General features: G+C 57.1%; 1 protein-coding gene across 5 annotated transcripts in view; it reads right to left on the reverse strand.

Moving 5' to 3' along the window:
- GATAD2A (GATA zinc finger domain containing 2A) overlaps nt 1-14,570 on the reverse strand; it is a 49,074-nt gene that overhangs the window by 22,896 nt on the left and 11,608 nt on the right. For all 5 annotated transcript variants that reach the window (XM_048288178.1, XM_048288174.1, XM_048288176.1 and 2 more), the window contains exon 2: nt 8,816-8,867. Coding sequence is in view for 4 of the 5 variants with exons in the window: in XM_048288174.1 (XP_048144131.1) it covers nt 8,816-8,867 (52 nt within the window). In the remaining variant the exon portion in view is untranslated. The remainder of the gene's footprint in view (nt 1-8,815; nt 8,868-14,570) is intronic.

Below are 14,570 nucleotides of genomic sequence, written 5' to 3' on the forward strand. Positions count from 1 at the left end.
AGGGGGAGAAGTATCGGGGAAGGGGGGGAAAATCCTGGGAAAAATGCTGGGAAAGGGGGGGAAAAGCATCAGGAAAGGGGGGGAAAATCCTGGGAAAAAGGGGAAAAGTATTGGGAAAGGGGGGGGGAAAATCCTGGGAAAAATCCTGGGAAAAAGGGGAAAAAGTATCGGGAAAGGGGGGGGGGAAAATCCTGGGAAAAGGGAGGGAAAGTATTGGGAAAGGGGGGGGAAATCCTGGGAAAAATCCTGGGAAAAGGGGGGGAAAAAATCAGGAAGGGGGGGAGGAAATCCTGGGAAAGGGGTGAAAAAAATCCCGGGAAAGGGGAGACATCCAAGGGTTAAAAAATCCTGGGAAAAGGGTTAAAATATCCTGGGAAATGGGGGGAAAAATCCTGGGAAAAGGGGGTTAAAAATTCTGGGAAAGGGGGGGGAAAAACACCGGGAAAGGGGGGAGAAAAAATCCCGGGAAAGGGGGGAAAAAATCCCGGGAAAAGGGGGGAAAAAATCTCAGGAAAAGGGGGAGAAAATTCCCAGGAAAAGGGGGGGAAATTCCCAGGAAAACGGGGGGAAAATTCCCAGGAATGGGGGGGAAAATCCCGGGAATGGGGGGAAAAATTCCCAGGAAAAGGGGGGGAAAATTCCCAGGAAAAGGGGGGGAAAATTCCCGGGAAAAGGGCGACATCAAGGAGTTAAAAAATCCCGGGAAAAGGGGGAAAAAAATCCGGGAAAAGGGGGAAAAACACCGGGAAAGGTGGGAGAAAAAATCCCGGGAAAGGGGGGGAAAATCCCGGGAAAAGGGGGGGAAAATTCCGGGAAAAGGGGGGGAAAATTCCCAGGAGAAGGGGGGAAAAATTCCCAGGAATGGGGGGGGAAAAATCCCGGGAAAGGGGGGGAAAAAAATCCCGGGAAAAGGGGGAAAAACACCGGGAAAAGTGGGAGAAAAAATCCCGGGAAAGGGGGGGAAAATCCCGGGAAAAGGGGGGGGAAAATTCCCAGGAAAAGGGGGGGAAATTCCGGGAAAAGGGCGACATCAAGGAGTTAAAAAATCCTGGGAAAGGGGAGCCCCGAAGGGGTTAAAAATCCCGGGATTTGGGGATCGGATCCCTGCGTTTCCCAACAGGGCAAAGTCCGGCGGGTGCCGGGAGCAAACTTTGGGAAGAGCAATCCCGGGGCTGATCCCGAATCCAGCTTTTCCCATGGAGCAAAATCCAAGTGGGAACAGCCTCGAATTGCAGCGGGAGCATCCCGGGGAATTCCTGCCGGGAATTCGGGGCTGCGAGAGGATCCAAAGCCGCCAAATTCCACGAAAAACCCAAAGCAGGGAAGGAATCTTGGAATTCCAACACTGCCCTGGGGATCTCCCTGATTCCCAAAGCTTCCCAAAATTCAGGAAGCAGGCAGCACCTGGGAGAAAGGCGAGGTGGGAATCCCGGAATTTTCCCTCTGGAATTGCCCTGCTCAAGTTGGGATTTCTCCCTGCTCCTGGAGGGATCCAAGCCAGGATTTTCCAGGATTTTCCAGGCTTTTCCAGGATTTTCCAGGCTGGGGGAGCTGCTGGAAGTTGGGATCGCTCCAGCCCCTGCTTCCAGGGATTGGGATCCTGTGACCTTTCCCAGGATTCCCATGATCCCAGATTTTCCAAGCCCATCCCAGCTGCATTTCCCGATGGAATTCCGGCAGGAAAAGGGATTTGGGTGTTGGGAATCGAGCTGGGATCCCGAAAAAAAGGAGGGAAATGGGATAGGAATGGAGCAGCTGGAAAAGGGATGGAAAAGGGATGGAAAAGGGGATGGAAAAGGGATGGAAAAGGGATGGAAAAGGGGATGGAAAAGGGGTTGGAAAAGGGATGGAAAAGGGGTGGAAAAGGGGTTGGAAAAGGGATGGAAAAGGGGATGGAAAAGGGGATGGAAAAGGGATGGAAAAGGGATGGAAAAGGGGTGGAAAAGGGGCTGGAAAAGGGGATGGAAAAGGAGCTGGAAAAGGGGATGGAAAAGGGATGGAAAAGGGGTTGGAAAAGGGGATGGAAAAGGGGCTGGAAAAGGGATGGAAAAGGAGCTGGAAAAGGGGATGGAAAAGGGATGGAAAAGGAGCTGGAAAAGGGGTTGGAAAAGGGATGGAAAAGGGGATGGAAAAGGGGCTGGAAAAGGAGCTGGAAAAGGGGATGGAAAAGGGATGGAAAAGGGTTGGAAAAGGGATGGAAAAGGGGATGGAAAAGGGGATGGAAAAGGGGATGGAAAAGGGGATGGAAAAGGGATGGAAAAGGGTTGGAAAAGGGATGGAAAAGGGGTGGAAAAGGGGCTGGAAAAGGGGATGGAAAAGGGATGGAAAAGGGATGGAAAAGGGGATGGAAAAGGGATGGAAAAGGGTTGGAAAAGGGATGGAAAAGGGGATGGAAAAGGGATGGAAAAGGGATGGAAAAGGGGTGGAAAAGGGGATGGAAAAGGGATGGAAAAGGGGATGGAAAAGGGGATGGAAAAGGGGATGGAAAGGGATGGAAAAGGGGATGGAAAAGGGATGGAAAAGGGGATGGAAAAGGGGATGGAAAAGGGGATGGAAAAGGGGGATGGAAAAGGGGTGGAAAAGGGATGGAAAAGGGTGGAAAAGGGATGGAAAAGGGATGGAAAAGGGATGGAAAAGGGGATGGAAAAGGGGTTGGAAAAGGGATGGAAAAGGGGATGGAAAAGGGGATGGAAAAGGGGATGGAAAAGGGATGGAAAAGGGGATGGAAAAGGGATGGAAAAGGGATGGAAAAGGGGATGGAAAAGGGGATGGAAAAGGGGTGGAAAAGGGGATGGAAAAGGGGCTGGAAAAGGGATGGAAAAGGGATGGAAAAGGGGTTGGAAAAGGGGTGGAAAAGGGGTTGGAAAAGGGATGGAAAAGGGGATGGAAAAGGGATGGAAAAGGGGATGGAAAAGGGGTTGGAAAAGGGGTGGAAAAGGGGTTGGAAAAGGGGATGGAAAAGGGATGGAAAAGGGATGGAAAAGGGGATGGAAAAGGGGTTGGAAAAGGGATGGAAAAGGGGATGGAAAAGGGGTGGAAAAGGGGATGGAAAAGGGATGGAAAAGGGGTTGGAAAAGGGGTGGAAAAGGGGTTGGAAAAGGGATGGAAAAGGGATGGAAAAGGGGTGGAAAAGGGGCTGGAAAAGGGGATGGAAAAGGAGCTGGAAAAGGGGATGGAAAAGGGATGGAAAAGGGATGGAAAAGGGATGGAAAAGGGGTGGAAAAGGGATGGAAAAGGGGTGGAAAAGGGGCTGGAAAAGGGGATGGAAAAGGGTTGGAAAAGGGATGGAAAAGGGGATGGAAAAGGGTTGGAAAAGGGATGGAAAAGGGGTTGGAAAAGGGGTTGGAAAAGGGGATGGAAAAGGGATGGAAAAGGGGATGGAAAAGGGATGGAAAAGGGATGGAAAAGGGGTTGGAAAAGGGATGGAAAAGGGATGGAAAAGGGATGGAAAAGGGATGGAAAAGGAAAACCTTCCGTCCTTCCAGAGGGAACAGAATCCTGCTGGAATTCCGGTGTTTTTCCAGGACAAGTCCAGCCCATCCCAGCGCCCAAGGCAGGGAAAAAAGAGGGAAAAAAGAGGGGAAAAAGGGGGGAAAAAGTCCCTCCGAAATTGCAGGAAAACCTCGGAAAAAAAAGGATTTCCAGCTGGGTTTTCCAGGTGTGATTCCAGGAATGGGAATGGGATTGGATGGGAGGAGGTTTCGGAGGGAAATTCCCAAATAAAATCCCGATGAAAATTCCAATGGAAATGGAGAAACTCGGGCTGAAAATTCCATCTTTTCCCACATCCCTTCCTCTCCTGGAATTCCTCTCCGAGTTGTTCCCATCCAGCTCCAGGAATTTTGGGAGGCAAAAAAATTCCAACAACCAAAATTTAGGGGAAAAAAACCACCAAACCCCAAATTCCCAGAGGTGGAAAAGTGGGAATCAAACACTTCCAAGGCTCCTCAGGGAATGTTTTCCATGGATTTGCTGCTGCTCCCGAGGATTCCCAGCAGGGATTCCTGGACACCCCAGCCTTGGATCATCCCAACATTCCTGGGAATTCCTTTCCCCTGGGAATTTTTTTTTTCCTCTGGGAACTCAGCGATCCCGGGAAAATCCATGGGAATTCCCAGCTCAACAACTCCAATCCCCGCACGTGTCAGCGCACGGCTTCATCCCGGCGAGATTCCCAAACTTTTACCCGGGAATTCTGCGCCAATCCCACATTTCCCACGCCCAACTTTGGGCTAACAACAGGTGGAAAAGCCCCGATCGCGCTTTATCCCGGTTTTTCCTGGCGAGGGGCGGGCCAGGAGGCGGAGCCGGGCGGGATTTTGGGATGAGGATTCCCGGGAAAGGGCGGCGGCGGCTCCCGGCTCCCGCTGGAATTCCCGGCTCTCGGCATTCCAAGGGTTAAGCGCTGCCATTTCCGCGCCATTCCCGAAATGTCCGGGAACAAAATGGCAGCGCTTAACCCTTGGAATGCCGGCGACGGCCGGGATCGGGAATTCCCAGCCGGGAATCCCGGGATGGCTCCGCTTCCCCGCCCGATCCCACCGGGATCGATCCCGCTCTGCCCCAACTCCCGGCCTGGGAATTCCCTGCGATTCCCGGCATTCCTTTCCCTGCCCTGGGATCCCTTGGATTCCCAGCTGGATTCTCCCTCCCCCCCCATTCCCACCGGGATCGATCCCGCTTTCCCCCCCCCCCCCACCCCCCCCCCCCGCTTCTCCCAAACTCCCCGCGAGCCATTCCCGGGCTGCTCAGAGTTGGGAATTCCCTGCAATTCCCGGCATTCCTGGATCCTTTTGCTTCCCAGCTGCGCTTTCCTCCCCCGCGATCCCACCGGGATCAATCCCGCTTTTCCTAAACCTCCCTGGAGCCATTCCCGGGCTGGGAATTCCCTGCAATTCCCGGGATTCCCGGCGCTCCTCGGGTCCCGAATCCCGCGGGAATTTATCCCGAGGCTGCTCCAGTGCTGGGAAAAGCGGGAAAAGTTTGGGATAAAATCCCTGGAGCGGCTCCAGGAATTCCAGCCGCAGGGATCGGCTGCTGCCGGGAATTCCCTCGGGAATTCAGGAGCTGCGGGAAGCGGCTCGGCCCCTCCCGGATGAATTTTTATCCATGGGAAGGGGATTTTCCCACAGGAATTTGGGGAACTCATCTTCAAATTCCTCCTCCCGGAAGTTCAGAGCTCCAAAAGCTCCGGAAAATTGGGAAAGGAGAATCCCAAAATTCTATTGGAGCTGGAAAAACGGGGAACAGCGGCCGCCTGGAAAAATCCAGGGAGGAATTCCCAGAATTTCTGTGGAATTCCCGGAATTTCTGTGGAATTCCGGGAATTTCTGTCAAATTCCAGGCGAACTTTTCCTGGGGGGAGCTGGAATGATGGAAGGAATTTCCCGGGTTTTGTGGGAATTCTCAGGGAATTCTCGGGTTAATGGGAAAATTCGATTAAAGCCCCGAGAATTCCTTAAAAATTCCGCTTTTCCCTCTTTTCCCAGGGGGAATTAATTCCCGGCTGGAATATTCCGCATTGGCCACGAGGACGGAGATTCCCGGGCTGGCATTTTTTGGGAATGAGCTGCGGGATTTGGGATAGGAGCCTTGGGAATGCAGAGGAGGAAATGTAGGAGCAGAATTCCCAACTTTTCCTGGGATTTTCCCGGCGAATCCTCCCGTTATTAATGAATCATTAATGAATCATTCTGGAGCCGTTGTTTATTTCCCCTCCCAAATCCTCCTTTAAGGAGCAGAATTCCAAGTTTTATTTGTCGGGAAGCGATTTAAATAGTCCTCGAATTGTTGGAATATTCATGAGCTTTGTTTGCATATTCATAAAATCATTTAAATATTCGCCAATAAATTTGCATATTGAGCAGGGGCTCGCCGTCGGATCCTTCCCAATGAATTCCTCATTTAGGAGGAAATTTCTATCCCTAAATATTCCCAATCCCAGCGGTTTTTCCAGCTCCATGCACGCCGGGAACGGGGAAATTCCAAGCCGGAAATTCCTTGGAATTCCTGCGTTTAACAGCGGCAGCTTTTCCAAGACCAACGATTCCCAAGATTCCCACCAATCCTACCGGGAATTCCTTCACCCCCCCCCCCCCCGGATTATCCCAGAGGGAAGCGGGAAAAGCAGCAGGAAAATCGGAATTCCCGTGGAATTTCCTTATTTATCCATCAAAATTCCTGATTTTTTTCAAAGGGATTTCCCAGGAACGTTGGAGCCGGAGGATGCCGGGGTAACGCCGCCCCTTTCCCAGGGAATCGCATCCCTCTCCCCTTCCCAGGAATTCCAGAGCTGCGGGATCCCAGGACAATTCCCAGCCCTCTCCCGGGACAATCCCGGGAATCCTGCGGGAAACGGAGCGGGGAGAGAGGGAGGGAGCGGGAGAGAGCCGAGGGGAGAGAGGGAACGGGACAGGGGAGAGAGGGAACAGGGAGAGAGGGACAGGGGAGAGAGGGAACGGGGAGAGAGGGAATGGGACAGGGGAGAGAGGGAACGGGGAGAGAGGGACAGGGGAGAGAGGGAACAGGGAGAGAGGGGAATGGGACAGGGGAGAGAGGGAACGGGGAGAGAGGGAATGGGACAGGGGAGAGAGGGAACGGGGAGAGAGGGAATGGGACAGGGGAGAGAGGGAACGGGGAGAGAGGGACAGGGGAGAGAGGGACAGGGGGAGAGAGGGAACGGGGAGAGAGGGACAGGGGAGAGAGGGAACAGGGAGAGAGGGGAGAGAGGGAACGGGACAGGGGAGAGAGGGAACAGGGAGAGAGGGACAGGGGAGAGAGGGAACGGGGAGAGAGGGACAGGGGAGAGAGGGAACGGGACAGGGGAGAGAGGGAACAGGGAGAGAGGGGAGAGAGGGAACGGGACAGGGGAGAGAGGAGAGGGGAGAGAGGGGAGAGAGGAGAGGGGAGAGGGGAGATGGGAACAGGGGAGGGAGGGAACAGAAGAGGGGAGATGGGAATGGGGAGAGAGGGACAGGGGAGAGGGGAGAGAGGGAACAGAACAGGGGAGAGAGGGAATGGGGGAGATGGGAACAGGGGAGAGGGAATGGGGAGAGAGGGAACAGGACAGAGGAGAGGGGAGAGGGAATGGGGAGAGAGGGACAGGGGAGAGAGGCAACAGGGAGAGAGGGGAGAGAGGGAATGGGGGAGAGAGGAGAGGGGAGAGGGGAGATGGGAACAGGGGAGGGAGGGAACAGAAGAGGGGAGATGGGAACGGGGAGAGAGGGACAGGGGAGGGAGGGAATGGAACAGGGGAGAGGGGAGAGGGGGACAGGGGAGAGGGGACAGGGGAGAGGGGACAGGGGAGAGGGGGGAGATGGGAACGGGACAGGGGAGAGAGGGACAGGGGAGAGAGGGAACAGGGAGAGAGGGAATGGGGAGGGAGGGAACGGAACAGGGGAGAGAGGAGAGGGGAGAGGGGGGAGATGGGAACAGAACAGGGGAGAGGGGAGAGGGGAGATGGGAACAGGGAGAGAGGGAATGGGGAGGGAGAGAATGGAACAGGGGAGGGGGGAGAGGGGAGAGGGGGGGAGAGGGAACAGAACAGGGAGAGAGGGGAACAGGGGAGAGAGGGAATGGGGGAGAGAGGGAATGGGGGAGGGATGGAATGGGGAGGGATGGAATGGGGAGGGAGGGAACGGAACAGGGGAGAGAGGGAACAGAACGGGAGAGAGGGAATGGGGAAGGGAGGGAGAACCCCAAGAGGTGAGACTGGGACAGGTGAGCCCGGCCCAGGTGAGCCCGGAACAGGACAGGGGAGACCGGGACAGGTGAGGGGGAGCTGCCCAGGTGAGCCCGGCCCAGGTGAGCCCGGCCCAGGTGAGCCCGGCCCAGCCGAGCAGCTCTCACCTGTCCTGCACAGGTTCTCACCTCTTCGGGTCTCACCTGTGTGGGGGCTCCCCTTTAGGGGCTGGGCTGGGCGGGGCTGGGCTGGGCTCACCTGGGCTGGGCTCACCTGGGCTGGGCGGGGCTCACCTGGGCGGGGCTCACCTGGGCTGGGCTGGGCTGGGCGGGGCTCACCTGGGCCGGGCTCACCTGCTCAGGTGAGACCCTACATGGGGCAGGTGAGCCCCGCCCAGGTGAGCCCAGCCCCGCCCAGGTGAGCCCAGCCCCGCCCAGGTGAGCCCAGCCCCGCCCAGCCCAGCCCAGCTCAGGTGAGCCCGGCCCAGGTGAGCCCGGCCCAGGTGAGCCCAGCCCCGCCCAGGTGAGCCCAGCCCCGCCCAGCCCAGCTCAGGTGAGCCCGGCCCAGGTGAGCCCCGCCCAGCCCAGCCCAGCCCAGGTGAGCCCAGCCCAGGTGAGCCTGGCCCAGGGCAGAGCTCGGTCACGGCTCCTCCCTGAGCATTCCCAGTGCTCCAACCCCTTCCCAAATCCCAAATCCCAAAAACCCCAAATCTCAACCCCTCCAAATCTCTCAAATCCCAAACTCCAAATCCCAAAACTCCCAGATCCCAAATCCCATCCCTGAAGCTGCCCAACGCTCCCAATTCCCGTGGGAGAATCCCAGCAGGAATTCCAGGAATTCCGGTGGCTCTGGATCCTCTCATCCCAAACCGAGCCCAGCCGGAACTTCCTGATGGCTCAGAAAAGCCAGGAGATTTCCCTCCTTGGGAATTGGGTCAAACCGTACGGGAATGACCGAGCTTTCCCAAAAACCAGGGATTTTTGGGAAAAGTCATCTTGGAGCTCCTTCCCAGCTTTTCCAGGAGAAAATTCCCGCCTCCCATCCCGGCTCCCAAATTCCAGGCCCAGAATTCCGGCCGGTGGAGCAGCAGAGATTCCCCATCCCACAGAATTCCATGGAATTCCCGGCTCCTACCTGGCAGGGAAGGTCATGGGTTCCCGCCGGGACGCAGCCGGAGCCGAGGATCCTGCGGGAAGAGAGAGCCCGGTGAGAATCCCGGGAATGAAACCATTCCCGAGGGAACCATCCCACACCTGGCATCCCAGGGAAAAGAGGAGACAATTCCCAGTTTTTGGGGAATTTGGGGGTTTTATCCCTGATTTTTTTTCCCAAGGGAAATTTAAGGAGGAGGCAACTCCTTCCTGGAACCCTCTGGAAGCGACGTTCCCGGGCTTCCCTGAGGAGGAGCTGGATTTATCCCGGCTTTATCCCGGCTTTATCCCGGAGCTCATTCCCAAGCTTTAAACCCCTCATTCCATCGGGATTTATCCCGGCAGGAGCCGCCTTCTCCAGGAATCCCATCCTCGGGAAGAGCCCAGGAGAGGATCCCAAAATCCACGGGAAGATTCCCAAGGGGAATCCAGAGGACGATCCAGGATTTTTCCAAGGATAAAGGCCACGAATTAGGAGGAATTTTCCATGGAAGTGGCAAATCCCTGGAAAAGCCGCCCAGGGAGGGGTTGGATTCTCCCTCTGGATTCATCCCAACCCCCCTGGATGCCCCTTCCCGGGATTCTGCCCCATCCCAGCCCTGGATCCCGGCTCATTCCCGATCCCTGCCCCTCCTCTCCCATTCCCGGCTGGTTTTCCATGAAAAACTGGGAAGGACCCAACTCCTGGGGAAGTTCGGCTCCGGCAGAGCCTCCCAAGGATCCCAAGGAGGCCTTTCCCAAATTTTGGGGTTCCCAGGATCGGGGTGGGATCCTGGGATTTGGGAATGCGGGCACGGCGCAGCCCTGGCAATGAGGAGTCCTGGAATTCCAGCAGAGCCCTGGGATTTGGGAATGCTGGGAGCACTGGGAATTCCCAAAGTAGGCCAGTGATGGGACTGGGGAGTTGGGAATCCCAAACCGACAGCTCCACCACGAAAATCGGGAATGCCGAGCAGGAACTGGGATAAAACCACCGATTCCAGTTAAATCCAGGCCTTGTTCTGCCTTTTCCAGCAGAATTCCCGGCGGAATTCCCGGGAAAGGCCGGCAGGGAGGGAGGAGCCCGCGGGATCGCGGCACAGGAGCTTCCCAAGGCGCTTCCCTATGGATCAGGGAGCCCGAGATTCCCAAAAAATTCCCGCCGGGATGAGCTGGGCCCGGCCTGGGAGCATTCCCGGGATCCCAGGATGGCTCTTCCCGAGTACTCCCAAGGAATTCCCGAGCTTTGGATCCCAGCAGGATCCACCTGACGCCTTCCCACATTCCCAAGGTTGGAATTTCCCTCTGGATCCGGCCCTGCCCGGGGCTTTTCCAAGGTGGGAATTCAGGGTCGGGAAGCTCCGAATGCCCGGAGAAATGGGATTTGGAGGGATTCCTTTGGAAGCAGCAGCTTTTCCACAGGGATCCATGGAATTGCAGCTCCCAGTGGAATTCCCAGAGCCAAATCCTGGGAATCCTCTCAAATTCCAGAGCTTGGATCTTTTCACTTCCAAGGATTTGGGGTCTCATTCCCAAAAAACAGCTTTGGAACTCCAGGAATATCCCGGGAATCTGATGCTCAGATCCGGCTCAGATCCTTCTTTGTCATTCCAGGTTTTCCTTTTCCCTCTGGAATTTCTCCATGGGAACCCCCGGGATCCCATTCCCGCCAACATTCCCGAATCCCAGCGGGAAAAACGATCAGCCAGGAAAATCTGGGAGGGATTTATCCCCCGAATCCGAGGGTTTGGAACGTCCCAGATTCCGGAAAAAGCCAGGATTGGGATTTCCTGCTGGAAAAACCTCCCCAGGGAATCCGGGGAAGAGAATTCCTGTGGCTTTTTGGGAGCTGAAAATTCCAATTTTGGCTCCGATGAGGAATCCCGGCCTTGGGATGCACCAGGGAAAACTTCCAAGGATTTCCCGCTCCGGGAGGAGAATTCCCAGTGCGAATTCCCGGTGTCCAGGGGGATTTTGAAGCTCCAAAATTCCCAGATTCCTCGCAGGATTCCTGCCCGGAATTCCAGGCAAAGCCCCTGGATGGAAGCTCCTGGAGCAGCTCTGACCATCATGGAATGGGAAATTCCAGGAATTTCCAGGAATTCTGAGCCGTCCTCGGCGTTTCTCTCCGATATCCCGGGATTTGGAGCCTCCCCGCGGGATCTTCCCAGCCCCATTCCAGAGCCTGAAACTTTCCAGGTTTTCCTTGGGAAGAGGGAAAAGGCTCCTGCCGGGAGCTCTGATCCCGAAATTCCCCCGATCCCGAGGGAAATCAGGAATCTTTCCCGCTCCATTCCCGAATTCCCGAGGCAGGGACAGCTCCGGGAATGCGCCGCAGTTCCGGGGACACCCTCGGGATCCAGGCTGGGAATTGGGGCCGGAATCACCCCGGGCTTGGCAAAAGCAGGGAATGAGGGGCTTGGAGAAAGCCGGGAATGAATCCAGGGAAAAAAGGGATAAATCCAGGGAAATCTGGGACTGGAGCAACCCCTGAGCTCCCGAGACACGGAATGTGGGCTTGGAAAAATCTGGGAGTTCATCCAGGGAAATCTGGGATTGGAGCAACCCTGGAGCTTCCAAGGGAATCTGGGCCGCTCCCTCCGAATTCCCGATTTCCCAGGAATTCCAGGACATTCCTTAAAGCTCCCTCCCACCCTGGAGCGGGATTTCCTGGGAATGACAATTCCCAGAATTGCTCCGGAGCTGAGCCGCCGCACGGAGCGATCCCGGAATTCCGCAGGGAATCTTCTCCTCCCTGGGATTTCTCCGTCGGGGATGGGTCGGGATGATCCCATTCCATCCCTTCCCACGATCCCAGGGTTTTCCAGCCTGGCCTTGGACGCTCCCATGGGATGGGGAATTCCATGGATATGGAAAGATTTGGATTCCCACAGGGAATGCTGCAGCTCCTGCCAAAGAGGGGAACAAAACTTCCAGGGAATTTTGGCGGCTCCTCCAAAAATTCGGGATTTTCCCATCGGATTTTCGGGAGATGGGATGAAAACGATGGAAAAGAGCTGAGATTTTTCCTTTCCTTATGGAATATCCCCCCCAAAAAAACCCGGGAATTTTGATGGGATCTCAGCATTCCGGAGCTGAAGGAGGAAATCCTCATTTTGCAGTTTTTCCATGGAAAAAAAGGAATCCTGGAGTGACTTTTCCAGGGAATTGGTGTGGATAGGACCCAGCTCATTCCCTCTGGGATCCAACCCCGTCCTTTTCGTGGGAATATCCCTTGGGAATTCCCAACTTTTCCCTTCTTTTGATTTATCCCACAATTTTTCCAGGCACTAAAATCAATGGAATTCCCAGACTTCCCTTCATTCCCGGTTTCCCTGGAGCGGGAGCAGCTCCCGGAGCCTTCGGCCGTTCCCGGGGTGTTCCGGCTGCTCCGGCCCCGTGATCCCTCGGAATTCCAGTGGGAATTAGAGGAGCTGAACTGGAGCCGCTCGTGGTTTTAAGAGGATCTGGGAAAATCCCATTCCTTTGGAATTAGGAGCTGCCCCGGCCGCTTTTCCCTGGAGTTTGGGAAGCTCCGAGGATCCAGGAGTGGCAGAGAGCCGGAATTCCTTGGATTTCACTGGGAAATCGTGGAATTCTGGAATTCCTGCTGTGTTTAAGGCTTGGGATTCTTGGGAAGGAGCCTTTGGTTGGATCAGGAGTGGGAGAATCCCGGAAAAGCCGCGGAGTTTGGGATCTGGGGGAAGAACCGGAGAGGGAACAGCGCGGGATTCCCGGGAAAACTGCGGCTGCTGCGTCCCTGGGAGCGTCCAAGGGCAGCTTGGGAAAACCTGGGATAGGGGGAAGAGTCCCTGGATGATCCTTGAGCTCCTTCCCTGCCCAACCATCCCAGAATTCCATGATCCACGGCCGATTCCAGCCCCTTTCCCAAAATCCCTGGCAGATTCCAGCCTCTTTCCCACTGATCCATGGCAGCTTCCAGCCCCTTTCCCAAAATCCACAGCAGATTCCTGCTCCTTTCCCAAAATCCCTGACCACTTCCAGCCCCTTTCGCGCTCATCCAAGGCCGATTCCAGCCCTTTCCCGCTGATCCAAGGCCAATTCCAGCCCCTTTCCTGCTGATCCATGGCAGCTTCCAGCCCCTCTCCCAAAATCCACAGCAGATTCCAGCCCCTTTCCCACTGATCCAAGGCCGATTCCAGCCCTTTCCCAAAATCCCTGACCACTTCCAGCCCCTTTCCTGCTCATCCAAGGCCACTTCCAGCCCCTTTCCCGCTGATCCAAGGCCGATTCCAGCCCTTTCCCGCTGATCCAAGGCCACTTCCAGCCCCTTTCCTGCTGATCCAAGGCTGATCCCAGCCCCTTTCCCGCTGATCCAAGGCTGATTCCAGCCCCTTTCCCGCTGATCCAAGGCCGATTCCAGCCCTTTCCCGCTGATCCAAGGCCGATTCCAGCCCTTTCCCGCTGATCCAAGGCCACTTCCAGCCCTTTCCCGCTGATCCAAGGCCGATTCCAGCCGCTGCCATCCCCAATTCCCAAGGGCCGCTCGTTTCACTTCCTGTGTGACTCTCCCCGCTCCCACTTCCCGGCAGGAGGGAGCGATCCCGGAGCCCAACACCTGGAATTGCCATTCCTGGGATTTGGGACAGCCAGGGGTGCATCCATGAGCTCTGGAATTCCGTGCTGGGAATTGGGGAACGCTCCGAGCACGGCAGGAAAAACCCGGCCAAGTGAAAGTAAAACCGAGGCGCGGTGTGGGAAAATCGTGGGAAAACAGCGAGGAAACGCTCGGGAAAAGCCGGGATGCGAATCCCGACCCCATCCCGGGCGAGGACATTCCCGGCTGGAATTCTCTCCCGGTTTCCCTTTGCTGTGTGGGGCCGCTCCCGGAAAAAGAAGAGTGAGGAGATGCTCGGGAGAAGCCGGGATGCGAATCCCGAGCCCGCATCCCGAGCGAGGACATTCCCGGCTGGAATTCTCCGGCTGCCCGCAATTCCCGGTTTCCCCTTTGCCCACCGCGTGCTGTGCGGGGCCGCTCCCCGCGGCTTGTCCCGCATCCCCCGGAGCCCCGGGATCGCCGGTACAGCCCGGGCAGCGCATCCCGGTGCGGATCCCGGTGCGGATCCCGGTCCGGATCCCGGTCCGGCCCCGTCCCCGGAGGCGCAGGAAGGGCGGCCGGGGACTCTTATTGTGACACGGCCCCGGCCCGGCCCGGCCGCACGGCCCGGCCGCGGCCACCGCGGGGCTCGGGCACCGGGGGGCACCGGGGGGGACACGGGGGGGGATCGCGACTTTGGACAGCGGGGGCTGGCTCGAGGAGGGTGCGGGCGAGCGCGGGGTGATTGGGGGGTGACCGGGGGGTGGTTGGGGGGTGACCGCGAGTGACCAGCGGTGACCGGGGGGGGGGGGTGTTCAGGGGGTCCCCGCGGGTCCGGCCCCGCCACGGAGCGCGGGGGGCAGCGGGACCGGGGAGCGCGCGGGCGGCGGCGGAGGAGGAGGAGGAGGAGGAGGAGGAGGAGGAGGAGGAGGAAGAGGAGGAAGAGGAGGAAGAGGAAGCAGCCCGGCGGAAAGCCCGCAGCAACTTTCCGAAACAAAAGCCGGCGGCGCCCCGGGGCGCTCGGCGGGGGCGAAGTTTGGGGTTCCCGGGGGGAAGCGGCCCCGTTGCCCCCGTTCTGCCCCCGCTCGCTCCGGCCCCGGCCGCCCGTGAGCCCCGAGCCGCGGCCAGCGGGACTTTGCACTTTCCGGGCTCCCCGCACGGCCGGGCTCTGCCGGAACTTCGCCGGGAGCTCTCCCGCATG

This window comes from Corvus hawaiiensis, chromosome 28 (assembly GCF_020740725.1).
Source record: "Corvus hawaiiensis isolate bCorHaw1 chromosome 28, bCorHaw1.pri.cur, whole genome shotgun sequence".
Taxonomy (NCBI): domain Eukaryota; kingdom Metazoa; phylum Chordata; class Aves; order Passeriformes; family Corvidae; genus Corvus; species Corvus hawaiiensis.